We start from the raw sequence: 24,773 nt of genomic DNA, 5'->3' as shown, positions 1-24,773 counted from the left end.
ATGCTCATGACTTATCGTATTGGGATGGAGGGAATGGGAAAGTTTATTCAGGTTGGCCTCTGTGTTTATTTATTCTATTTCTTTTTTCCTTCTAGTGTTACTGCCGTTGTTTATGTGTTCTCGTGTTGCCATTGATAGATTGTTTCTTCACGCTTGATGTGCGTTGGTCATACTACCGAATTGATCGGAGCTGAGCAGCAGGCAAGTGCGGGGAGAGCTGTCGAGCTGGAGAAGTTGTTGAAAGATAAAGATACTGTAATGGAGAAGGCTTTAAAGGAGAAGGACGAGGCGATTGCGGCTGTGACATTGAAGCTGAATTCATCTGAGGATGAGGTTAATCGTCTCAGGGATCAGATTCGGCTCCTCCAGTCCAACATCAAAGATAGTGACTTGGCTAAAGGTCAGCTGACTTCCCGAGTTCATGAATTGGAGGAGTTGGGTATGGAAATGTTTGCTTCTGGTTTTGATCGAGCTGTTAGTCAGATTTCCGCTTTGGCACCTGATTTTGATTGTGCTCGGATGGACGTGACAAAGGTCGTTATTGATGGGAAGTTGGTGGTGGATGGCACAGTGGAGGACCATGACGAGAACGTCCCTCCTCCTTGAGTTGTTTTTTGTTTATGTGTTTGGACATGTTTTGTTTGTAATGATGACTTATTTTGTTTTTGTTTGGCCGAGTTATGGTCGGTTTGACGTTTTGTGAACACTTGGTTCTTGTTTTGAATTTAGTTATGCGTTGATCGTGGTTAGGTCACCTTGATGATATAGTTATTTTGATAAAATGGTGTATTAAACAGTAGTGTAAGATAGGTGAACAAATAATTGGTTACATTTGTTTGATTTGGGCGTCCGGCCTCATTAAAACCCTCCTTAGGTAAAAATCCATTTTGGGATAAAAAACCCCTAAGGGGGAAAAAGAGTACCTTCATTCGCAAAATTTACAATTTTATGATCTATACAACTTTAGTGAAGAGATGTTCCAATTCCCTGAAATTGGATTGCCTTGTAATGTTTGTAGCTGGTAAGCCCCCATTCCGAGCACTCTGGATACTCAGAATGGTCCCTCCCAGTTTGCGGCGAACTTTCCATGTGAAGGAGGTCGTCTGGCTTCTTCTATTCGTCTGAGGACTAAGTCACCCTCCTCGAATGTCCTTGGCACCACTTTTTTATTGTGCCTTCTTTCTGCCAATTGTTTCTGAGCTCTTTGTTTAATGGCGGCGATTTCTCGGTTCTTTTCTGTGAGATCAAGCTCGGCATTTCTTGCATTTATATTGTGTTGTTCGTCATATAGGTCGGCTCTTAGCGTGGGGACTCCGACCTCTACCGGGATTAAAGCTTCCGACCCGTAGACTAGCTTGAAGGGTGTTTCGCCCGTTGTTGTTTGTATTGTGGTGTTGTAACTCCATAATACTTCTGGTATTAGCTCCGCCCATTCTCCTTTTGCATTAGAGAGCTTTTTCTTTATTGCCTACAATATAACTCGGTTAGCACCTTCGGCCTGCCCATTGGTTTGTGGGTGTTCGACCGAGCTAAAATGGTGCTGTATATTAAAATTTTTTAGAAATGAGCCGAGCTTATTATCTGTAAATTGTCTACTATTGTCTGATATTATTTCTTTTGGTATTCCAAATCGGCATATGATATTTTTCCATTTGAAAGATCGTACCTTTTCGGCTGTTATTTTTGCTAGTGGTTGTGCTTCTATCCATTTTGAGAAATAGTCTATTGATATTAAAAGAAATTTTACCTGACCTGGAGCTATTGGGAATGGGCCGAGAATGTCGAGCCCCCCATCTGTGGAAGGGCCAACTTACCTCCATGCTGTGCAATGCTTCGGCCGGTCTTGTAGAGATGGCTGCATGCTTTTGACATTTGTCACATGTCTTGACTTTTGTTATGCAATCCATTTTCATTCGGACGATCTTTGCGGTGAGAGCCTAACCTCTGATGTGGTTGCCACAAACTCCCTCATGGACTTCGTCCATCACCTCTTGTGACTCATCTTTGTTTAGGCATTTTAGCAATGGTTGTGAGAAACCGCGCTTGTATAGTTCTCCAGCTATGTTTGTGTAGAGGCTTGCTTTTCGTCTGAAGTGTTGCGGGTTGAGCTCATCTCTGGGAATGATACCTGCATTGATGTACTCAAGGAAAGGTGTTCTCCAGTCTCGGAGGTGGTTAATGCTTGTTATAGATAATAGTTCAATGCTGGGTTTTTTAAGTGTTAGTTGTGATAATGCCGATGTTTGTGTGTCCGCCCTAGTGGCGGCAAGTTTGGATAATATGTCTGCTCTAACATTCTTTTCTCTATGTACATGCAGAATAATAAATGAGTTGAACTTTGAAATGAGATCCTTTGCTATGAGCCAGTATCGCTCTAGCAAAGGATCTTTTACCTGAAATTCTCCTCGGATTTGTTGCACCACTAAGAGGGAATCACAATGTGCTGTCAGGCTTTTTGCTTGGAGATTTAGGGCGAGCTTGAGTCCCGCTATAAGGGCCTCATATTCGGCTTGATTGTTGCTTGCCGGAAAGTGAAACTGGAGGGATTGCTCGGCCACCACTTTGTCTCCTTCTTTCAGGATTATCCCAGCTCCGCTTCCTCCTCGGCTGGACGCCCCGTCGACGTGTAATTCCCAAAATTTGTTGTGCTCGTCCTGGGTTAGTTCTGAGACAAAGTCTGCGAGGATCTGTGCTTTTAATACCAATCTTGGTTGAAATTGGATATCAAATTCTGAGAGCTCGATAGACCATTTGGTCAGACGTCTGGCCAGTTCTGGTTTTGTTAGTATTTTGTCTTAGTGGTTGGTTTGTCCTTACTATTATTGTGTGACTTTGGAAATAGTGCCTTAGTCTTCTTGCCGTTATCACAAGTGCTAAAGCTAGCTGTTCTATCCTCGGATACTTTTATTCCGTTGATTGCATGACTCTACTGATGAAGTATACCGGTTGTTGTATTTTTCCTGTCTCAATGACCAGAGCCGAGCTTATAGAATAATTAGAAACAGATAGGTATAAGTATAAAGGTTTACCAACTTCTGGTCTTTGCAGCACGGGTGGTGATGATAGAATGGTTTTGAGTTCGGTGAACGCTTTCTCGCACTCTTCTGTCCATTGAAACTTCTTATTCTTTGATATTGTTTGGAAGAAATGATATGATCGGCTTGATGCTGCTGGCAAGAACCGAGATAGTGCCGCTACCTTTCCTGCTAATTGTTGTACTTGTTTTACTATTTTAGGGCTCGCCATGTTAAGTATTGCCTCACATTTCTCAGGGTTTGCTTCAATTCCTCGTGAGGTCAGCATGAATCCAAGGAATTTTCCTCCTTGTACCCCGAAGGCACATTTCTCTGGGTTGAGTCTCATGTTATATACTCGGATTTGTTCGAATACCTCCCTGAGGTCATCGCAGTGTGATTTTTCCTGTGTAGTTTTGGCGACCATATTGTCCACATAGATTTCTATGTTCCGACCTATTTGATGGCGGAACACTTTGTCCATCAGTCGTTGGTAGGTTGCACCTGCATTCTTTAGGCCAAATGGCATTACTCTATAACAAAAATTTCTATGCTCGGTTATAAATGCTGTTTTGCTTTGGTCTTCTGGATGCATGAGGATCTAGTTGTAGCCAGAGTATGCATCCATGAAGCTCAAGCTTTTGAAACCTGATGCATTGTCTACGAGTTTATCAATGCAAGGTAAAGGATAAGCGTCTTTAGGGCATGCCTTATTTAAATCTGTAAAGTCGACACACATGTGCCATTTACCTGAGTTTTTTCTTACCATTACCACGTTCGAGAGCCATATGGTGAATCTGATTTCTCTGATGAATTTAGCTTTAAGAAGTTTTCCTGTTTCTTTTAGGGCTGCCTTTGACTTTTCAGCCCCGAGATTCCTTTTCTTTTGAGCTATGGGTCGGCTGGTTCTGTCTGTGGTGAGCTTGTGGCAGATGATGTTTGGGTCTATACCTGGCATGTCTACTGGGGTCCAGGCAAATAAGTCAGTGTTGTCTTGTAGTACTTTTATGAGCTCCGATCTTTCTTTTCCTTGTAGTGCTTGACCGATGTATGTGACATGCTCCGGTTTCGACGTCAGCGGGACCTTCATGAGCTCGTCCGCTGGCTGAGGTCTTTCTTGGTGTCTTCTCTGGGGTCAAGCTCTGCTAGGGACAATACCTCGTTTGTGCTATGAATTGCTTTGACCTCTTGTTGGAACTCCTGTCTTGTGACCGACCTTTTCAGGCTTGCGTTATAGCACTGCCGAGCTTGTTGGCGATCTGAGTGGAGTGTAGCTATTTTGCCGTCCTGTGCCTGAAATTTAACACATAGATGAAAAGTGGATACTACTGCCCTGAACATGTTTAGAGCAGGTCTTCTGAGAATGATATTGTAAGGGCTTGGGCAGTCAACTACTAGATATTGCATATCAATGGTTCGTGACAATGAGCACTCTCCCATTATTGTTTTTAACCATATGTATCCTTTAATTGGGACCCTTTCTCCGGAGAATCCTACCAGTTCTCCAGATGAAGGTTGCATGAGTTTTTCAGATAATTTTATTTTTAGGAAAATAGAGTAAAAAAGAACATCTGCACTGCTAGCTGGGTCCAAAAGGACTTTTCTTACCAGTAATTTGCCTGTTTGGATGGAAATTACCACTGGGTCGTCCAGGTTTGGTGCCGCCGAGCATATATCTTCCTGGCTGAAAGTGATATTGAGGTCGGGTGCACTTTTGTTGTTTTGTGGTGTTGTTCCTTCGATTGCCAACATTGCGCAGTAGCTTCGTTTTCGCGCCGAAGTTGTCTCACCTCCCCCGGCGAATCCTCCGGATATACAGTTTATGATGCTTTTGGGTGGAGCGTTGTTCGACCATTTGTTGTCCTCTTTGTGACCTGGAGCTTGATGACGCTCTTCTCGGTCCTTATTACCTTCTTTGTGTTTTCTCCCTTCGATGTATTTGTCGAGGAGGCCTTGCCAAGCCAGTCTTTCTAGTAGATCTTTAGCTATCACGCACTCATCAGTTGTATGTCCATACTTCTGATGCAAAGCGCAGTATTTGCTTTTGTCGACAAAGCTCTGATCTTGGTAGTTTCCTGCCCTTGCTGGTGGTTTTATAATCTTAGCGCTGAGGATTTCTTTAATTATCTTTTCCCTCTTTGTGTTGAATTTGGTGTAGTTGTCAAATTTTGGAGTCAGTCTGAAAGGTTTTCTGGAGTCTTTGATATTTGCCGACCTTGTGGCTCTGTCATCCTCTCTCTTTGGTTGTTTTCTCTCTGTTCTTTTGGCTTCGCGGAGCTCTTCAATCTCCATCTGTCCTGCTGCCCTTTCTCGAAATTCTTCCAGTGTCTTTGGCTTAGTTACCACGATTGTTTCTCTGAATTTTCTAGGTTGGAGTCTGGCTTTCAGGGCATGCTGGTGGACGGCGGGATCCAGGTCGGGCATCTCCATTGTTGCTTCTGCAAATCTGGTCAGATAGTCTTTCAAGCTTTCCTGGGGACCTTGGCGGATGGTGCCGAGGTAGTCCGATCCGTGTACATATATCCGTGCTGCAGCAAAGTAGTCTATGAAGGACTTTGCCAATTCCTCAAAAGAAGAGATTGATCCTGCAGGTAATTTTGAAAATCAAAGTAGAGCAGCGCCATCAAGGTAAGTAGGGAAAGCTCTGCAAAGAACAGGTTCGTTATTAGGGCCATTAAAGAACATCATAGATTGAAATTTCTTAATATGAGCCCGGGGGTCACCAATCCCCTTATACGGCTCGAGTGAGGAAGGTAGTGTGAAATATTTTGGCATCTGATAATTGGTGATCTCCTCGGAGAATGGGTTGTCCAAGGTCAGTTTCTCCTTTGGTGGGTCGACACTTAGTAGGTCTACGTTGCCTTTTCCTTTGGAACCATTCTCTTCACGTTTACTAGCGTTGTTTTGGGTGGATAGTTTAGCAAGTCTTTTGACTTCTGCTTGCAGCTCGGCCATCTGGGCTATGAGTTCGGCCTGAGTAAGTTGGTGAACTCCATTATCGGTCATGTTCGAAGGTTGGGGAACCCTGCGTAGAAAAGAAATACAAAGTGCGATATAGAAAAATAGTGGGGTTAAATTAACTTTTCCGGCCCCACGGTGGGCGCCAAATGTTCCGTTCAGCTTCGGCCGAGGTATATGTCTTCAAGCGAGGCTATCTGCTTTAGGGAAGAGCTATAAGTCGCCTCGAGGGTGTGCTCGGAATTAACCTCGGCACTTGCGAAACACGGCGGCGGGAGCACCTGCAAAAAGCACTCCGACGCTCAAGTTAGAAGAGTATTCGAAATGAAATGAATAAGTGAAAGTGAGAGTATATCGTGACCTGAGCCTTTGTGAGTTTGCTTAGTTCTATTTTATAGACGAGTAGGGGGGTTTTTCCGATATTCTTGGTGAGTTTGTTTGTTAGTAACGGGCTGAAGATAGGATCTGACATGTGTGTGACGTGATCAAGTTACGTTTGCCAAGATATTTGGTCGGTTAGCTGAGAAGGATAGCTGTCAAGTTTTTAGGGGTACACATCAATAACTAATAAAGCTCTTAGCAAGGTATGAGAACTGGAAATCCTATCCTAGTTATCCTTATCAGTTGTGATGAGAATTGTTTATTGCTCCCACTTAGTTAACTCTTACTAAATAAAAGAAAGTCAAGTGGACTAATCAATGAGATTCCTCAAGTCCTAGTCAACTCCTATGGAAAGACTAGCTTTAGAAGGATCCAAATCAATCAGCAAATTCCAATTAACAAGCAACAAAGGAGTTTGATAACTCAAGTGTCACCAATTACTCAACCAAAGCTAAGAATGTAAAAAGCTATATTAAAATCATAAATATGAAATACCTCAATTTGCATTAAATATAAAATCAAATCTAACATTGGAAGGTTCATAAACCAAATTGGATAAGAAAAGAATCAACAAGAAAAATAGAATAAACTAGTAAGCTAGAACAAATAAAGTAGAAGAGAAATTAAATTAAAGGAACATTGAACCTAGAATGGAGAAGAAGTAAACCTAGCCTAAGAGAAATCCTAAATCCTAAAACCTAAGAGAGAGGAGAGAGCCTCTCTCTCTAGAAAACTACATCTAAACCCTAAAAATTGTGAATATTGAATGTATGATGAATGAATGAATGGATTCCCCCACTTTGTAGCCTCTAATCTGTATTTTATGGGCCGAAAACTGGGTCAAAAATAGCTCAGAAATTGCCCCCAGCGATTTCTGATACGTCCAGCACGCGGCACTGTCACGCGTATGCGTCGTCCATGCGTACGCGTGGATTGAATTTTCTCCAGGCCACGCGTGCGCGTGATCCACGCGTGCACGTCGCCTAACAGCTTGGAAACTATGGCAAATTATATATCGTTGAGAAGCCCCGGATGTTAGCTTTCCAACGCAACTAGAACCGCCTCATTTTGACTCAAGTTATGGTCAGTTAATTACGAAGAGGTCAGGCTGGACAGCTTAGCAATTTCTTCAACTTCTTGTATTCCTTCCACTTTTGCATGCTTCCTTCCATCCTCTAAGCCATTCCTGCCTTATAAATCATGAAATCACTTAACACACATATCACGGCATCGAATGGTATAAAGGAAAATTAAATTTTGGTAATTTAAAGGCTTGGGAAGCAAGTTTCCAATTATAGAACAAAATTAGGAAGGAAAATGTAAAACCATGCAATTTATATGAACAAGTGTGCAAAGACTTGATAAAAACCACTCAATTGAGCACAAGATAAACCATAAAATAGTGGTTTATTAATAACCATCTTTGTTGGAGTAGTTCTATCTTTTCGGATAGATAAGTGTTCCCTTTATCTTGGGGGTTTGTTAGGATCTATCTTCTAGATGAGGTAAAGCCAGTTAGAGAGGCTTACGGAGGCAGGCACTTGTTTAGTCAAGTAGAACTGGACCTTTATGTTTTTGTCCGACTTCTTTAAAGAGGTTGGGTTTGTAGTAAGGTCCACCTTTAAAGGTGGCCCTTTCATCCTTGTTGGGCCTGGCTTTTATCTATTGGACTAGGATATGAACAGATTTCAATTTATGATTTGATTGAATGTGCTATAAAATTTTAGTACCATTAATGGTGTTAATGCTAATTTGATTATATTTAAAAAGAATTAACCATCAAAAGAAAGATAAGAGAATATGAAAAGATTTGATGTTGCCAAACAAAAAAGAAAAGTATTATCAAAATTATGATAATAGTTTGATAGCAACAGCTAGTGAAGTCTCGGATTTGGCTATAAAAAGAAGATGAGCCTTTAGAAAAACTCAAAGAGAAAATTCAGAAATCATACACTGTATGTGAGAGCGTCATTTTTCTTCATATGGCCTCAATTTGATATATTCAATTTTTTGTTTTGAGTCTTCGTAGCATACAAAAAAAAGTTTATGATTCTGTGAAAGACTATATTTAAAAAGTCTATGATTCAAAAGATATGAGTAAAGAAGAAAAACTAAAATAGTTTCAGATTAAGTTTGTCTTGAATTTTTGTTTGGTCTTGGCGATTTGGTTTGGTCTTAGCATTTGTTTGTGAAGTATAGAATTGTTGCTTCGTTTATCTTGGTGTCGAATCGATTCGGTTCGTTTGTCTTTATCTTGGTCTTAGCATTGATGATTATAGTCTTGAAATCGATATAGTGAAATTTCACCATTATTGTGGTGGAGACTGGACGTAGACCTCATTGCACTTCGAAGTTAGACCAGGATACATATTGGTGTCATTCTCTGTACTCTTCTTCTTTATTCTTCAGCAGTTGCAAGAGACTAAACAGAAAAATCTCTTGTTAGCTCAGTAATGTGCTTCAATTTAAAAAGAGTGTCTTAATTCTGATTCTCTTTTCTCAACAAAGTCTATAAAACCTTTAAAAAGAAATAAAAAAAATCAAAGATACATCTTGAATTCCTTTGCATTGCTATCAACAACTAAAAAAACCACCATTATTCTATTTTTTGTAACTATCTTTTTGTAACTTTTAAATTTTAATAGACCTCATAATAATTTCTCCTACACCTACTTGATGATTTGCTTTGAAAGATTTTTTATTCCTTTTCAATCAAATATTCTAAATCACGAGCACTTTTTACGACTTTTGTTTTTCATTAACACATTCAACTTTTAAATGTTGCTTTATAATGTCCGAGATGATCTAACTACAACTGACATCAAAAATCCAAACACACTGCAACTGCGAAGAAAACTCAAACAATAAACAAGTATATAGTTTTAACATCCTTACTACATATATCACATCCATATTATCATTGTGTTCAATAATATCTAATATATTTAATTTATCTTTAAAATTAGCTCTATTGATCAATAGTAACCAAGTAAAAAATTCAACTCCGTATTGGCATTCCCTCCTCATGTGACTCCGTTATATTTAGGATGCATAAAAGTGTACAGAATAAAGCTAAAAAATAAAATTATTAAATATTACTCAGATATAAGAGAATAAAGATATAAATAAACCAAAGAAAAACCCACGGGGATAAATTTCTGAACCAGCAGATATCATTGGAGTAGAAAATACAATTTAGTAAACAAAATGAATGTAGTAACTAGTAACTAATCCAAAAGAAATATTTACGGGACAACCATTAGCTTAGAGATAATTTCTAGTAAGCAAAATTATACGAGATAAATTGGCTAAGCTTAAACATATAATAAGCGCAGCCATTATGTTGGGGTTTTATAAAATACAGAAGCTAAAGCTAGATTATCTCTAAAACTGCATTTGTACGGCTTCTACAGCTAGTCTTAACTATTCTCTACAATACTTAAATCAACTAAAGGTTCTAGATTCCTAATATATACAAGAGAGATGGGACAAAAGGGGAGAGGGGGCACAGAAACGGTTCACCGCTTTGAAAATACTACCAAGACCAGCATGGACATAGAGACTACTAATTTGAATCCAGATGTGTCCCAGAAATTCTGTTGATGATGATGCTTTTCTGCATCCTCGGGTGCTCTGTGTTGTTTTGCTGCTAATTGATCTCTCAGTTCTTTAATTGCTTTGTCCCTCCTTTCTCCCATCTGTACAATGAAATACTCTCACCGTTACATTTGTGTAAATATCTAACTTGTTTAAAATCTCAAAGAAATAATTAAAAAACACTTTTCTTTATAAATGGCAGAGGCCTTATGAATATGAAAAAAGGTTTGTGCATTTGATCGAAGTTTTTTTTGTGAAACATTTGAATAATTATTTATAAGATAGATCCAAAAAATTAAGGCAATTTTTTTTTAATTATTTTCTTTAAAGGTTATTTTATTATTCACAAAAAAAATCATAAAAAATTTCTAAAATCATAAAATTTTAAAAAGAGTTTTTTTTTTTTAAATTTGCATGCAAAAGATCGAGTCAAAATTTAATTTCCAAAGTTTTTTGAGAATATATATTCAATATCTAAAGTTTTTTTAAATTTTCATAATAATAGATAAAATGAAATAGTGGGAGTATGTGATTTTGAGTATGACATTCGGTCTAGTAAAAATTTTTTACGCATTTCATTTTGTGTTTGATAAATAAAAAAAATCATGTATTTATGCTTGTAGTTTCTAAAAATTAAGGGTGCTTTTTAAAACACCTAAAAAAGAATTTTTCAAAGTTGATTTGTACTTATTAAAATTAAAAAGTCTAATATAATTTCAAATATTAATAAATATCTAAATTTATTCTTATATTTCAAAGTTGATTTGTACTTATTACAATTGTTGTTACTTGCACTTATTAAAAGTCATTTTTAATTTGATTTATCAAACACAGACATTACAACTTTTAAAAAGTTATCTTTCAAAAACTATTTTGATAAACTAAGATTTTACCAAATCAAGCCATAATAAACTGATGACATAAACATCACCATGCGTCTAAGTTAAGAGAGTAAAGCGCAGGATGCTAGATTGGCAATTAATGAAAAAACTCTAGGCATCCATGAAATTCACGAAAAATATTTGACAGTGTGACAGAGACAGCTTAGGTTTACCCTTTGAAGTTTTCGTGTCTGAGAACGAGCTTCCTGCAGACAAAACTCCAGCTTCAAGACCCTCTTCTTCAGCTCCTGATCAACGCGCCGCTGTTTCTCCAACTGTTTTCAAACATATCAATAATGCCTTTAAATACAATAACCAAGGACCTCAAAATGCAAGCACTAAATAAATGAAAATGAGACTTCTCCTTTCCCTCTTATGTTTTATCTGTCAACTGTCGATGCGTCTTTGGATCAATTGTACCTCAATAGAGTTTAATCTATTGTACCTCAATAGAGTTTAATCCAAAATGTACCGACAGCTGATAGTTGAAAGATAAAAGAGAAAGGAAAGAGCAATTAAATAAACTTCCTTTACCTGTGACTCTAATTCCTTAGTCTTGATTTTCCAATGAGCAGACATAATCTTAATGTCATCCTTAAGTCTTGCTATTTCCTCATCCTTAACAACCAGAAGCTTATTCATCTTTTCGACATTCTTAGGAGAAACTTCATCCAATAATTTCCGCAGTTCACAGTCCTTGTCCTCTCCCGCTTTCGCAAGAGCCTCCATAATATCGCGCTCAATTCTCATGACTTCATCCTTCAATTGCTTCTGTGAAGATTCCCTTGCCTGAAGATCCTTCTGTAGGTTGTCAAGTTGCTCACCAAGCCTAGTTACTCGATCCTCGTGCTCTCTCAGCGAAGTGTTTTTCTCATCAAGTTCCTTTAGAAGTTCTAGACATTGGAGCTGTGCTGATTGGGCCGATGCGGCACTCGCATCCGCAGTTGCTCTTGTCGCTACAAGCTGTGTTCCAAGATCATCCAAGTCCTTCAGATACTGGATCAAAAAATATAAAACGGTGATTTATAAATGATACTAGCTCATGTAACTTCCCAGATAATTAGTATGTTGAAACAAAATATTCATTTTTCTTTTCTATGACTAAAGGTCTAAAGTTCGATCTTTGTTGATCCAAAAGAAAAGAATTTTTGTATTAAGTAAACTACAAGAAAGAAAAAAAAAACTATGCAAAATTGAGACAAACCCAAAAGAGACTCGTGCGTGGAAAAATGTATTAGAAATATCTCCTCCTATAAACTACTAATACTCCTATACACCACTAATACAAAACCATTCAACTTCTACAATAAAATTTGTTGACATTATTGCCAATGAATTATAACTCAAATGACATTGTCTCCCCATATTCACCTAAGATGTCGTGGGTTCGAGTCTCCATATCTTTGGTAAAAAAAAAAATTGGTGACATTATTCCTTTGCTCAGATCAGGGAAGTTATTATGCAAAGTATACAAACATAATTTTCATTCCACATTACAGTTTCCTTAATTTCATGCAAAGTTTCTAGCACACTGTAAATTACTAGATGCATTATATCTCACTTTAATATATCACCAAAGGGAGATAAAATAGTATATTAGGTAACATCACTACACCACTCAAAGCAAAGCGCTGGACACTTTTTTTTTTTCAATAATTCATCAATCTCCCAACACCCAACGTAGTGGATTTATGGAAATGGAAATATTATTAAATTATCATAGTATCCAGAAAAGACTCAACAGGGTCTCAAACGGAATAACTAAAGCATAAAACAATCATGTTACTTGTATATCAAAAATCAATCAACCAAATCAGATATCTGTATGTAATATACATTAGAATACAAAAATACACATTAAAAATAAATTAAACAACACATATATCTATACAGAAATACATAATGGTTGATTTGGTGGCTGAATTTGCATTGGTTTTAACAAACAATTTTCTTGATGAACTAAAAAAAAAGGGAATAAGTGACTTCGGTTGTAAGGGCTTAAGGGATTTAGAAACTATAATTCTGGAAGCATTTATGTGGAAGTATGGTACAAACATATAGGGACAAGTTCTAATTTTTCATTTTGTGGAACTACTTCTTCTTCGCTTATTTGGCTATTAATAGATGTATGTTAAATTTAATTACTAGAGGCATACAATTGTAATATGCTCCATAACTACCACTTCAACCCTTCAAAGTGTAGTTTGGAGAAAAATGGTCCTTCAAAAGTAGAGAACTATTATCCATGCTATAGAAAACAGTGGTTCTGTTTTAACAAATCCAATTAAAACTAGAATCAATTTTGTTAACAAACAAATGTTTTTAGAATTTAATTTTGATATACGGTTAGTGTAAAACAGTTTTACAAGTACATCCAACTGCGTAACATCACGTCAACAAAAATAACTACCTCGCGTGAATGGTCATCTAAAAGAATGGATATGATTAGACAACTGTCTAAACATTTTACACTGTTAATATGCGTCAAAATTAAACTCTGTTTTTAAAGCTAAAATGGGCATTTACTCAAAATTAGAATAAAACATTATGATCTTTTGGGTATCACAAGAGAATTATTACTCTTTAATGAATAATTTTGTCGGCAAATTAATCTTTCCATAGTCAAAATGATTTCAATCTTATATATCATAATAGTCTGAACATAAAAAGTTAAAAAGAGGCCGATTGATACCTTTTCAGCAGAAGAGGCTGAAGCCTGAAGCTGCTCGTTCCTTTCTTCCAATTTCTTTTGCAATCTTCCAATTTCAAACTCCATGCGCTTGGCTTTAGTCTCTGCTTCCTGCATGATTAAAGAAAAATTCCATTAAAAAAAAACATGACCCCACAACTCAAAAAGTAGAAATGATTGATATCAAAATTTGAAAAATTTTCTCCAAGTATGGCCAAAAAGTAAACCCAATTTATTGGGGTTTTTTTTTTTTAATTGTAACAAAAAGGACACAGAAGGTAGCAACTAAAAATTTGAAAATAAAAGAATCTTAAGTTCATAACCTTGTACCTTTCTTGTTAAGGTTTCTTTGGCATAAGATTGTTCCTGTGAAGCAAGACGGTTCCGAACATCCTTCAACTCTGCAGCCAAAGACACCACGTTGCGCTTGAAACTCTGCTTCTTTTCATTCAAATCCTTCAATAGTGGATCAATATCTCTTGCTAATGCTACAGTACTCGTCACTGAACAAGATGATGATGGTTTCTCAGATGCTGACATGACCAGTTTTTTTGAGGTTCTTCAACTATGCACGTCTCTGCTATAACAATAATAATAATAATAACAATAACATGTTACATATGTGGTGTAATGAAATCGTGTTTTGTATTGTTTATGAACAAAAATAAGATTTTATGGACCAAAGATCAGAAGTTTACTTTACTGGTCCATGGTATGAAAACATTTACTATGCCTAATTCGCTCTGCCATGTGAAATGAACATGGTAGTTGGTACAATTAATATATAATCAACAAAACAAAATGGAAATAGCAAATTTATTAAAATAAAATCATAATAACAATAGAAAACACAAAGGGGCTTAGAAAGTACTGGAACCAAATTCGAATTGGTCTAGTAATAAAATAGAATAGAATATACCAATTAGATACTGGTAACAAAGATTAAAAAGAAAAAGGGCTTCAACTTAATTTTCCGATTCACGAAAAGGTTGCTACTGTATTCGAATTTCAAAGTTCTCTTTTCTACAACTAGATACTAGATATTCGTTTATGTCAAAAAAAAAAAAAGACTCCAACAAAAATTGGTCATATATTTTAATTTACGGCATGAATTGGTGTAGACATCAACCTCCACGATAATTGAGAGGAGAGAGAAACAGAGAAAGAATTGCCGTGACCCTCCGAGGGGTCTTATCTGTCATTGTCCAATTAAATAATAATAAATAATGATAATAATGAGGGTCAAATGAGGGACATGATCGAAATTAATGGATTCTGGTCTTTCGCAGTTTCAAAATTAATTCGAATAAAAAATAAGTAAATTCAATTAACTATCATCAACTTAAGAGAGAGATTTAAAGAAGCGGAGTTAGGATGATACGTACCAGTGGTGGAGCCTTCAGCCAAAGCTGAAACTGAAACTGAAGCTTTGGCTCGGTGTTTTTGTGTGAAATCCAAAGGAAGAAGAAAAGTTATGAGATGGAAAGAGATGGAATGGGAAGTGAGTAAATGGAATCTAAAACGCAGATGCCGCAATCTCAGCAATTGTTTTTTATTATTAGGGACTAAATTATTTTTTTAAAGAGAAAAAAAAAAAAAAAAAACAATGGTTTTGTTGTCTTATCTGTAAGTGAGTAAAGTATTGGCTATTACTTGGCTGGGTTTACGCGACTTGTCTTAGTTAAGCATCGACTTAGCTTCGGGAGTGCATAGCTTCGGAATTTCTCCTTTGTGTTGGCCATTTTTATTTTTCTTTATGGTTTTTATTACCCTAATTTTTTTATATTAATTATCTATTTTATTCATTGAAAATTAGATAGAAATTTATGTGTAGTTGACTTCGTATAAAGTTAATAGTTAAGAACCATTAAATAATAATTTAGTCGAATATATCAAATTATCTAATAATTTTTTACTATCAACTTTACATAAAAATAACTTTATATGAGTTTTTACCTAAAAATTTATGCCTCTAAATATACTTTTGTTTAATTAAATTAATATTTAATGAATAAATAATGTTTTATATATGAGATGATAGTATTAAATTAAGTGTTATTCTTACTTTGATTCAAAATAATTATCTAATTTTTATATATACATAAATTAAAAAAATAAATATAAATATCTTAATTTTATAGCAAAAAAAGTGTTAATTATTTTAAAAATATACAATTAGACGTATTGATTATTATATTTTTATATTTATTCACTCTTTCCGCTTACTCTTTTTTATATTTAACGATATTATTAATAAAAAGGTGTTAATGTATTTTTGTTCAATTTTTTAAAATAGACAATTATTATGTATGATATTAGTTTTTAGAATAAATAGCTATTTTATCTAGAAAGATAGAATAATACAGAACGGAGTTTGCATTACAATTTTGACTAGTGCAGATGTCATTATTTTTATTTTTATTATATATAAAATAGGTAGGAAAGCTATTAATCATTTAATTAATCAAGCAATAATAAATAAGAGTACGACACGGAAACATCATTTTAATTGAACGATATAATGAAAATATAAAAAAAAAAATTGGATTATATAAAAATAAATATTTATTTAAAAATACGATTAATATTAATTAATTTTTAATGATAATATTATTAAACTAATAAAATATAATAAATGAAAATTAAAAACAAGAAAAAAAATGAATATAAAAAAATATAATTAATAAGTATACTTTTTGTACATTCACTAAGTTACATTGTAATATTTTTAATATGAAATTGTTTTTGGTAAAAGGTAAAGTTAGTAATAACTCAAATGGCATAGTTTTTCTATACTCAATTAAGAGGTTGTAGGTTCGAGTCTCATATCTTTAGTAAAAAATAAAAATTACAAGTAATTTTTTAAAAAATATACATTACATATAATATCTTTTTTATATATTTTTATTATAAAATGAATAATTTTTATTTTTTTATTAAAAATAGAAAAACTTAAATTCACAATTTTTTAAATGAATATAAAAAAATTATGCCATTTAAACTATAATAATAACAATCATCTTTACCATTTATTTAAAAACAATCTACACCGTATAGGATTCTTTTAATATATGTTTAATATTGAACACTTATCTCGTACTTAAAAAAGTATTATTATATGTTAATGTCAAATATTTTACAGAGATCCTAAAATGATTTAAAATTATTTGTGTATGTGTTTGTGTAAATATAAAATATAAAATATAAAATAAGTGATTCGGAGTTACCTAACCTCTGGTTCGGAAACATGACAAATTCCGAGGCAACAGCTATGTTTCATTGGGTTTGTTGACCACAATCGCTGAGCGCGGCAAATACAAATTTTGGTCTTGAAGCATCGTTTCTTGACACGTGCATCGTGCGTGCTTAGTGGGCCTTTGCGTTCACTTGTACTTTTGTGGGGTATATCACAAGTATCACCAACTCTCAGCAATCTACCGATTTGAATTTTGAAGCTTCAACATCAAATAAATTTACAAGAGAGAGCAATCTAACTCTTGAAACTTGAAAGTGAAAAAGTAGACAATTTCTTTGCATTTTAATATCACCTTTCAAATAATCAACTTGGTTAATTGAGTGGTCAACTCAATAAATAAAGGTAAGAGATTTAAATTCTAATTTTACATGCAATAATTTATTAACTAACACAAACCATTAAATAAAATTCAAATTCACAACGAATTAGTTCTTAATCTATCATATTAAAAAATTCTATAAACAACCATAAAAATATAATCTTTTAAAAAGGTATTTGTCTACAGTAAAAAAAATTAGAATTAAAATTCAAAAAATTATGCTTGGAGATATCAGATAATAAATGAGAATCTATTTGTACTGTAAAGTTTTTTTTTTCAAAATATTTTTTAATTAATGTGAAGAATTACAAATAGTTTGTGAATATAATTTTTTTCTTTTTTCTTCTATTTTCTTTTTTCTTTTTTTTCTAATCTAAGTGAGTTGTTTCTGTTCCATAGTATCATCTCTTTCTTGGCAATTGCCTGTCCAATACCATTCAGTGGCTACCGCTTCTCTTTCCATTGAATTCATTAATTTTTCGACAAATCTAAAACATCTATCTTTTACAACTTATACCACCACCTCTACTTCATTTCAATTCACATCAAATTCTAAAGTACTCAATTTCATGAGTTTTCGTTCATAAAAATGTCATCTTTTAAAACCGCTCAAACAATATTTCTTCAAAAAAATTAAAAAGAACTAACAAGACAAGGCATGAAGGCTACAAAAAAAGTAAAGCAACTCTAAAGGAGCTATGAAATTGTGTGATGAAAGTTGGCCTTTGTCCTCTAATTAATAAACATATGTCGCGATTTTCTCTTTTTCTGTTGCTAGTTATGTTACAAATTAATCTCTTTTCCTCTTTCGTAATCCTTAATGTCCAATGAAAGTAGCACTTTTCAGTAGTTGATTGGATTTACATTTGCCAATTATTAATAAAAGTTGGAATTTATTTTCAAAAAAATACTCTTGCAATTTCACATCATTAGAGATTTTTTGATCTTGTTTATGTAAACTTATTTTAGCGGAAGTATTAATTAGGATCTTAAAAGTTATGATTTTCATACCTGGATTGGTTGCCATAACAAGTCCTGATTACGGCAGAGTTGAATTTTAAGACTGATTTTGTTGAGTTTTGGTTACAGTAGAGTTGATCTCCAACACTGGTTTCTCTCTCTTTTCTTTCCTTCTGACATTCATCAGGATGGCAGTTTCACGCTATTTTCAGTGAGTGGAAACTGTAAAACGTCGTGTGTATTGAGGCAGAGAGAGGACCATTTTTATATGTGTTATAATCTTTAAATCTAATGCGTCCATCAAACATTAGCATTAACGGATGAGATTAAGCCATTAATGATTTATAAATAATTACAATTAGGCCACAATAGAAGTTTAAATTACAATAAACTTCCAACATTCTCCCACTTGGCCTAAGTGTAATCATATTCTCACACATTATATAATTGCTTTAATATGGTAAAATACTTTGTGTGAGTTATGGTAGTCATGCATTTAATATGAAACACATTTCTTTTCATATACTACAACCACTAGCATCTTACTACACAAGCTACATAAATAACACAATTTTATATCGGTTCCATAAAGTTTCTAGATCATTATGTTATAACTCATACAATAATATTACTTTAACTAGAAACAACAAACTATCAATGTTCAAAAAACACATAAATAAACATAGTGAGCTCAGAGTGTTAGCATCATTCAGAAGAACCAAGACCCATTCTATGTACATGTTCCTTAAATGTCTTTGGTTGCAATCCTTTAGTCAATGGATCAGCAATCATAAGTTCTGTTCTAACATGTTCTATGGACACTCTTTATTTCCAAACTTCCTCCTTAACGCCAAAGTACTTTATTTCCATATGCTTGGCACCTTTAGAATATCTATCATTTTTTGAGAAAAATACTGCTGCAGAATTATCATAATAAATTTTCAATGGCCTAACAATTGAGTCAACAATGCCAAGTCCTGAAATGAAATTTCGCAGCCATAAAGCTTGATTTGTAGCTTCAAAACATGCTACAAATTCTGTCTCCATAGTAGATGTTGCTACAACGTTTTGTTTGGAACTTTTCCATGATATGACAGCTTCTCCAAATAAGAATAAGTAGCCAAATGTAGACTTTTTTGTGTTAGCACATCCACCAAAATCTGAATCTGAGTAACCAATTACTTCTAATTGGCTAGACCTTTTGTACATGAGCATATAATTCTTTGTACCTTGAAGATATCTTAAAACCTTCTTTGTAGCTTTCCAATGATCCATTCCAGGATTACTTTGATACCTTCTAAGCATTCCTACTGCAAAGCTAATGTCCGGTCTTGTGCAAGTTTGTACATACATAAGACTTCCCACTACAGAACTATATGAAATTCCTTCCATTCGCTTCCGTTCTATGTCATTTTTTGGGCATTGTATAAGACTAAATTTGTCCTCTTTTTGAATTGGTGCAATTCCTGCGGAACACTTTTCCATGTTGAATCTCTCTAGAACTTTATTTATATAGGCCTTCTGAGACAATCCTAACAATCCTTGTGATTTATCACGAAAAATTTCAATTCCTATCACATAGGATGCCTCTCCCATATCTTTCATTTCAAAGTTTCTAGAAAGATATTCTTTAGTGTCACGCAACATTCCCAAATTATTTGTTGCAAGCAAAATATCATCAACATATAAGACTAGAAAAATAAACTTACTCCCACTGACCTTTCGGTATATGCATACATCAACAACATTTTCTTCAAAATCGAAAGAAAGAATGGTATTATTAAACTTAATATACCATTGTCGTGAGGCTTGTTTTAGTCCATATATTGATTTCTTAAGTTTACACACCATACGACCTTTTCCTTCAGTTGGAAAACCTTCAGGTTGATCCATATAAACTTCTTCATCAAGATTACCATTCAGAAAGGCAGTTTTTACATCCATTTGATGTAACTCTAAGTCATAATGAGCCACAAATGCCATAATGATACGCAATGAATCTTTCTTAGAAACAGATGAAAATGTTTCTTTATAATCAACACCATTCTTTTGAGTAAATCCTTTAGCAACAAGTCTAGCTTTATATCGTTCAACATTGCCCTTTAAGTCTCGCTTAACTTTGAAGACCCATTTACAACCAATACATTTAGCACCTTCTGGCAATGCAACAATATCCCAAACTTTGTTATCTTCCATGGATTTTAACTCTTCTTTCATGGCATCAATCCATTTTTCTGAATCATCACTATTTATGGCTTGTGTAAATAAAACTGGATCTTTAGATATTCCAATATCTTCTTCTTGTAAATAAGTCTCATAATAGCTTGGAATAGCTGATTTTCTTTCCCTTTGAGATCTCCTCAATGGTATTTCTTGAGACTCATTTCTTTTTTATATTTGTGAGTTAGTTTCTTCATTGGGAGCATTATCATGCAAATCTTGTTCATCACTATTAATGTGTTCAACAATAGTTGGAACAAATCCTTGAGTAGGTGTGGATAAAGGAACACTAACATGTATAGGAACATTAACTTTAATTTCCTTTATTTCTATATTTTGATGATTTTCACTCCCACTAACTTCACCATTTTCAAAGAATTTTGCATTACCAGTTTCTACAATTTTTGGACTATGGTTTGGACAATAAAAAATATACCCTTTAGACTTCTCTGGATAGCCAATAAAATAGCCACTCACTGTTCGAGAATCTAATTTCTTTTCTTGTGGATTAAATATTCTTGCTTCTGCTGGGTAACCCCAAACATGTAAATGCCGTAAACTGGGTTTCCTATTATTCCATAACTCAAAAGGAGTTTTTGAAACAGCTTTACTAGGAATTCTATTTAGCAAATACATGGCAGTCTTTAATGCATACATCCACAAGAATTTGGGTAAAGAAGAATTGCTCATCATACTTCTAACCATATCCATTAACGTTCGATTACGCCTTTCTGCCACACCATTTTGTTGTGGTGTGTATGGCATTGTATATTGTGCACATATGCCATGTCTTTCTAGAAGTTTTGCAAATGGACCTGGACATTGTCCTGTTTCATTATGTTTTCCATAATATTCACCACCTCTATCTGACCAAACAACTTTTACCTTTTTGTCTAATTGCCTTTCAACTTCTTTAATATAAATCTCAATAGCATCAACTGCTTGAGACTTTTCTTTAAGCAAATGGACATATCCATAACGTGAAAAGTCATCAATAAAAGTGATGAAATATTTTTCTCCACCAATAGATGGAGCATCAAAAGGTCCGCATACATCAGTGTGTATAATTTCAAGAAGCTGACTACTTCTTACGGCACCTTTCTTATTTTGTTTGGTTTGTTTTTCCTTAATACAATCCACACATAAACCAAGATCAGTAAAATTTAGATTTTGTAAAATCTCATTCTTTACTAATCTTTCTATTCTTTTCTTGGATATGTGACCCAAGCGTTTATGCCACAAGAATGCAGAACTTTCTCTAGGCATATTTGGCCTAGCTACATCATTCTAGTACTCAATAAGCAAGGATTCAAAAAATTGATCAAGAAGTTTTAACCTATACAAGCCATCAATTAAAACACCATAACCAACAATATTAGAATTTTAAATAAATTAAAACAACCATGTCCACCATTAAAAGAAAAACCACAATTGTCCAACTTTAAAACAGAAATTAAATTCCTAGACATTGAAGGTACATAAAGAGTCTTAGGTAAATCTAAATGAAAGCTTGTATCCAACACCAAACGATAAGTTCCTATTCCTTCAATTGGCGCTTTCACACGGTTTCCCATGTAGAAGAACATCTTACTTTGGCTTGTGGTTTGGATTGTAAGGAATTCCTGCATTACATTAGATACATGAGTTGTAGCACCAGAATCAAGCCACCAAGAATTATGAGGAATATCAATTAAATTTGATTCATAAGTACATACATATGTTTCAAATATACCTTTCTTTTCGAACCATGCCTTACGTTTAGGACAATCCTTTTGGAAATGTCCTTCCTTCTTACAGAAATGACACTGTTTTGTATTGGCATGTCCTTTCTTCTTAAAATTCTTGGGCTTTGTCTTTAATTTCTTTTCTAATTTGCCAGCTCCTTGAACCAAGTTGACAGAATGACCACCATAATTCTTAAGTCTATTTTCTTCCTGTATGAGCTTTCCAATCAATTCATTAACGTCCCATTTTTTCTTCATGACATTATAATTAATTTGAAAAGCTCCATACTCAGAAGGTAATGAGTTCAGAATGAATTGCATCATAAAGGAGTCATCAACTGTCATACCCAGTAACTTTAATTTTGCAGCAATATTAGTCATCTCAATAGTATGCTCTTGCATGCTCTTAAACCCATCAAACTTCATGGCCGTGAGCTGTGACATTAATGTACTAGCAAGTGACTTATCAGCAGAATGGAAGCGGTCTTCCACAAACGCAAGATATTCTTTAGCACTTTCTGTTTGTGGAAGGGTAGTCTTAATATTGCTTGCAGTAGTCATTCGCATAAACATAAGGCTTAATCTGTTAGAACGTTCCCATGTCTTAAGTGCATACTTTTCATCCTCATCATTATCATCAGTGACAATGGGTTTCTCTTCTAAAAATGACAAGTCAAGATCCAAAAGACCTAAATGGAACTTCACTTGTTCACTCCATTCAGAAAAGTTTAAGCCATTAAACATGGTAACAGATGAAGCTTGCGAATGAATTGAAATACCTATCATTTAATCATACAATGCTCATATTAATTTTAATTTTATCATCTATTCAGATTACAGAACATAACAAGCATATTACAGTTCACCTTTGGGTAAAATTCTATAATATACTAACATATTAACATACAAATAAATGCCATATTTATCATACTTGAAGATTAAAATTCTCTGCCAAATACATATACCATCATTGGACAATACATATATCTGACCCAAGAATAATAATTTTTTCTCGTTCAAGTCTATTAATAATAGAAGAGATTTCCTTTGGATAAATCTAATTCTAAAATTAATTAACACATTATTAAATATACTGGCATTTTACGTTATAACTTGGTCACTTTGGTGTACACAAGCAGTAAATAATCTAAATAAATTTAATACTATAAATAAAATATTTATAGACTTTTCATAAAATTAGAGTACATTACGTACTCAAAATAATTTCATAATTGTCATCAATACTAAACTTAAACTCAAGATTAAATTCATACATGAGTATAATTTATGATCAAATTAAAATATTCAGAAGAAAACATATAGAACATATACAATCACAAATATGCAGTTTTGATGGCATAAAATTTGAAACCCACTTAATTAAAATCCAATTATAAATAATTAATCAGAAACATTAAACACCGTGGATATCATAATTAGATCAGAGAAAATCACATACTTTCAGAACACATGCTCTGATACCACATGTAAACTTATTTTAGCGGAAGCATTAATTAGGATCTTAAAAGTTATGATTTTCATACCTGGATTGGTTGCCATAACAAGTCCTGATTACGGTAGAGTTGAACTTTAAGACTGATTTTGTTGAGTTTTGGTTACAGTAGAGTTGATCTCCAACACTGGTTTCTCTCCCTTTTCTTTCCTTTTGACGTTCATCAGGATGGCAGTTTCACGCTATTTTCAGTGAGTGGAAACTGTAAAACGTCGTGTGTATTGAGGCAGAGAGAGGACCATTTTTATATGTGTTATAATCTTTAAATCTAATGCGTCCATCAAACATTAGCATTAACGGATGAGATTAAGCCATTAATGATTTATAAATAATTACAATTAGGCCACAATAGAAGTTTAAATTACAATAAACTTTCAACAGTTTAGAGCACATTTTTTTTATGTAAAATTCCGTCCACTGTTTTACATTTTTTTTATTTTTTCTTACAGCTTTACTTTTCTGCAAAGCCTTTCTTTTCTTTATTTTCTTTATGTTTATGCACTGTATTCGAATTTAAATTCCTTTGATAAGGTATTTAATTAATTTTCAAGTTGTTTGTTTTCTTTGTTTTCATTTAGTTTTTGCTCTTTTCTATACCTTTTTTTATCCTTTTTTTATTTCAAGTTCTTGTCTCTTCTATCAATCCAAAACAAAGCATTTGGTGCATAATTCAAAGCTGATACTCATTAAGAGAATTAGGTTTCGCTCTCAAATTATTAGATATCGAATCAATTCGGATTTTGTTAAAGAAATTGCATAACACCAACTCAACTAATTCTCTTCTAAATCTAATTTTAAAATTCAAAAAATTAGGTTTTACATTCTCTACATATAAGCGCCCTACAACCACAAGCCATAAATCACTCACTATATGCGCTCTCCTCCTCCCTCTTCCACTCTTCTTCCCGTCCATTGTATCGTTGTTGTTTGCCTCCCGCCCTCATCATCGTGTTTCACTCCTTTATCTGCTACCCACTTCCTATCGCGCTGTCGTCGTCCATTGCGTTGCGCCCCCGCTAGGAGTGGAAAAAGGTCAGGCGGCCTGCCAGGGGCCTGTAGTCTGGCCTAACCTATTATAAAATAGGCACAGGCTCAAACTCTTATAAAAGTCTTATTATGCTAATAGGTCAGGCCCAGGTTCACTAATTAGCCTTATTGGCCTGTCAGAGATGCCTGGCCTGTTAATACATAATTACGTATATAAATAATTTTTTATTATTAAAAAATTATGAGATATTTTAAATTTATTATATTTAATTAT

At 34.3% G+C, this 24,773-nt stretch overlaps 5 protein-coding genes and 1 pseudogene across 7 annotated transcripts; 1 reads left to right on the top strand and 5 right to left on the bottom strand.

Annotated features, from left to right (window-relative positions):
- On the top strand, window positions 1-606 carry LOC148544133 (uncharacterized). Its single transcript, XM_088498877.1, has 2 exons — window positions 1-51; window positions 139-606. Exons 1-2 carry the CDS (start codon window positions 1-3, stop codon window positions 604-606), a joined length of 519 nt encoding a protein of 172 aa, XP_088355003.1.
- Window positions 607-1,051: 445 nt separating this feature from the next.
- LOC148544132 (uncharacterized) lies at window positions 1,052-1,907 on the bottom strand. Its single transcript, XM_088498876.1, has 2 exons — window positions 1,815-1,907; window positions 1,052-1,468 (listed from the first exon to the last, which is right to left on the bottom strand). Exons 1-2 carry the CDS (start codon window positions 1,905-1,907, stop codon window positions 1,052-1,054), a joined length of 510 nt encoding a protein of 169 aa, XP_088355002.1.
- A 30-nt stretch (window positions 1,908-1,937) lies between these two features.
- Window positions 1,938-3,543, bottom strand: LOC148544131 (uncharacterized). The gene is made up of 2 exons (XM_088498875.1): window positions 2,944-3,543; window positions 1,938-2,687 (listed from the first exon to the last, which is right to left on the bottom strand). Exons 1-2 carry the CDS (start codon window positions 3,541-3,543, stop codon window positions 1,938-1,940), a joined length of 1,350 nt encoding a protein of 449 aa, XP_088355001.1.
- A 557-nt stretch (window positions 3,544-4,100) lies between these two features.
- Window positions 4,101-5,444, bottom strand: LOC148544130 (uncharacterized). Its single transcript, XM_088498874.1, has one exon. The coding sequence runs from the start codon at window positions 5,442-5,444 to the stop codon at window positions 4,101-4,103; it is 1,344 nt and encodes a 447-aa protein (XP_088355000.1).
- A 4,064-nt stretch (window positions 5,445-9,508) lies between these two features.
- Window positions 9,509-15,171, bottom strand: LOC107619098 (nuclear envelope-associated protein 2). Of its 3 annotated transcripts, none has more exons than XM_016321316.3 (6): window positions 14,906-15,171; window positions 13,851-14,097; window positions 13,524-13,631; window positions 11,366-11,827; window positions 11,005-11,106; window positions 9,509-10,051 (listed from the first exon to the last, which is right to left on the bottom strand). In XM_016321316.3, the coding sequence occupies exons 2-6, from the start codon at window positions 14,058-14,060 to the stop codon at window positions 9,872-9,874; spliced, it is 1,062 nt and encodes a 353-aa protein (XP_016176802.1). In that variant the 5' UTR covers window positions 14,061-14,097; window positions 14,906-15,171; the 3' UTR covers window positions 9,509-9,871. The 3 variants fall into 3 exon arrangements, with proteins under 3 accessions (XP_016176802.1, XP_016176803.1, XP_088356509.1); XM_016321317.3 differs by having other exon boundaries at window positions 13,851-14,100; window positions 14,906-15,142; XM_088500383.1 differs by having other exon boundaries at window positions 14,219-15,040.
- Window positions 15,172-18,760: 3,589 nt separating this feature from the next.
- On the bottom strand, window positions 18,761-19,540 carry LOC148544129 (secreted RxLR effector protein 161 pseudogene; annotated as a pseudogene).
- Window positions 19,541-24,773: the final 5,233 nt, after the last annotated feature.

Source organism: Arachis ipaensis, chromosome B9 (assembly GCF_059453495.1).
Source record: "Arachis ipaensis isolate K30076 ecotype BB chromosome B9, ASM5945349v1, whole genome shotgun sequence".
Lineage (NCBI taxonomy): Eukaryota > Viridiplantae > Streptophyta > Magnoliopsida > Fabales > Fabaceae > Arachis > Arachis ipaensis.
Note: the sequence above shows the minus strand (reverse complement) of the source record. Positions and strands in the feature narration are given on the sequence as shown.

Bases quoted from the DNA above. Each gene is read 5' to 3' on its own strand.
- LOC148544133 (XM_088498877.1), top strand. From the start codon at position 1: ATGCTCATGACTTATCGTATTGGGATGGAGGGAATGGGAAAGTTTATT. The intron at 52-138 runs GTTGGCCTCTGT...TGCCATTGATAG, and splicing joins GAATGGGAAAGTTTATTCAG to ATTGTTTCTTCACGCTTGAT.
- LOC148544132 (XM_088498876.1), bottom strand. From the start codon at position 1,907: ATGGATTGCATAACAAAAGTCAAGACATGTGACAAATGTCAAAAGCAT. The intron at 1,469-1,814 runs GTAAGTTGGCCC...GTTATATTGTAG, and splicing joins AAGCATTGCACAGCATGGAG to GCAATAAAGAAAAAGCTCTC.
- LOC148544131 (XM_088498875.1), bottom strand. From the start codon at position 3,543: ATGCCATTTGGCCTAAAGAATGCAGGTGCAACCTACCAACGACTGATG. The intron at 2,688-2,943 runs GTATACTTCATC...TTAAAAGCACAG, and splicing joins CAGGAAAAATACAACAACCG to ATCCTCGCAGACTTTGTCTC.
- LOC148544130 (XM_088498874.1), bottom strand. From the start codon at position 5,444: ATGGAGATGCCCGACCTGGATCCCGCCGTCCACCAGCATGCCCTGAAA.
- LOC107619098 (XM_016321316.3), bottom strand. From the start codon at position 14,060: ATGTCAGCATCTGAGAAACCATCATCATCTTGTTCAGTGACGAGTACT. The intron at 13,632-13,850 runs GTACAAGGTTAT...TTAATCATGCAG, and splicing joins AAGAAACCTTAACAAGAAAG to GAAGCAGAGACTAAAGCCAA. The intron at 11,107-11,365 runs GTAAAGGAAGTT...GTTTGAAAACAG, and splicing joins CTAAGGAATTAGAGTCACAG to TTGGAGAAACAGCGGCGCGT.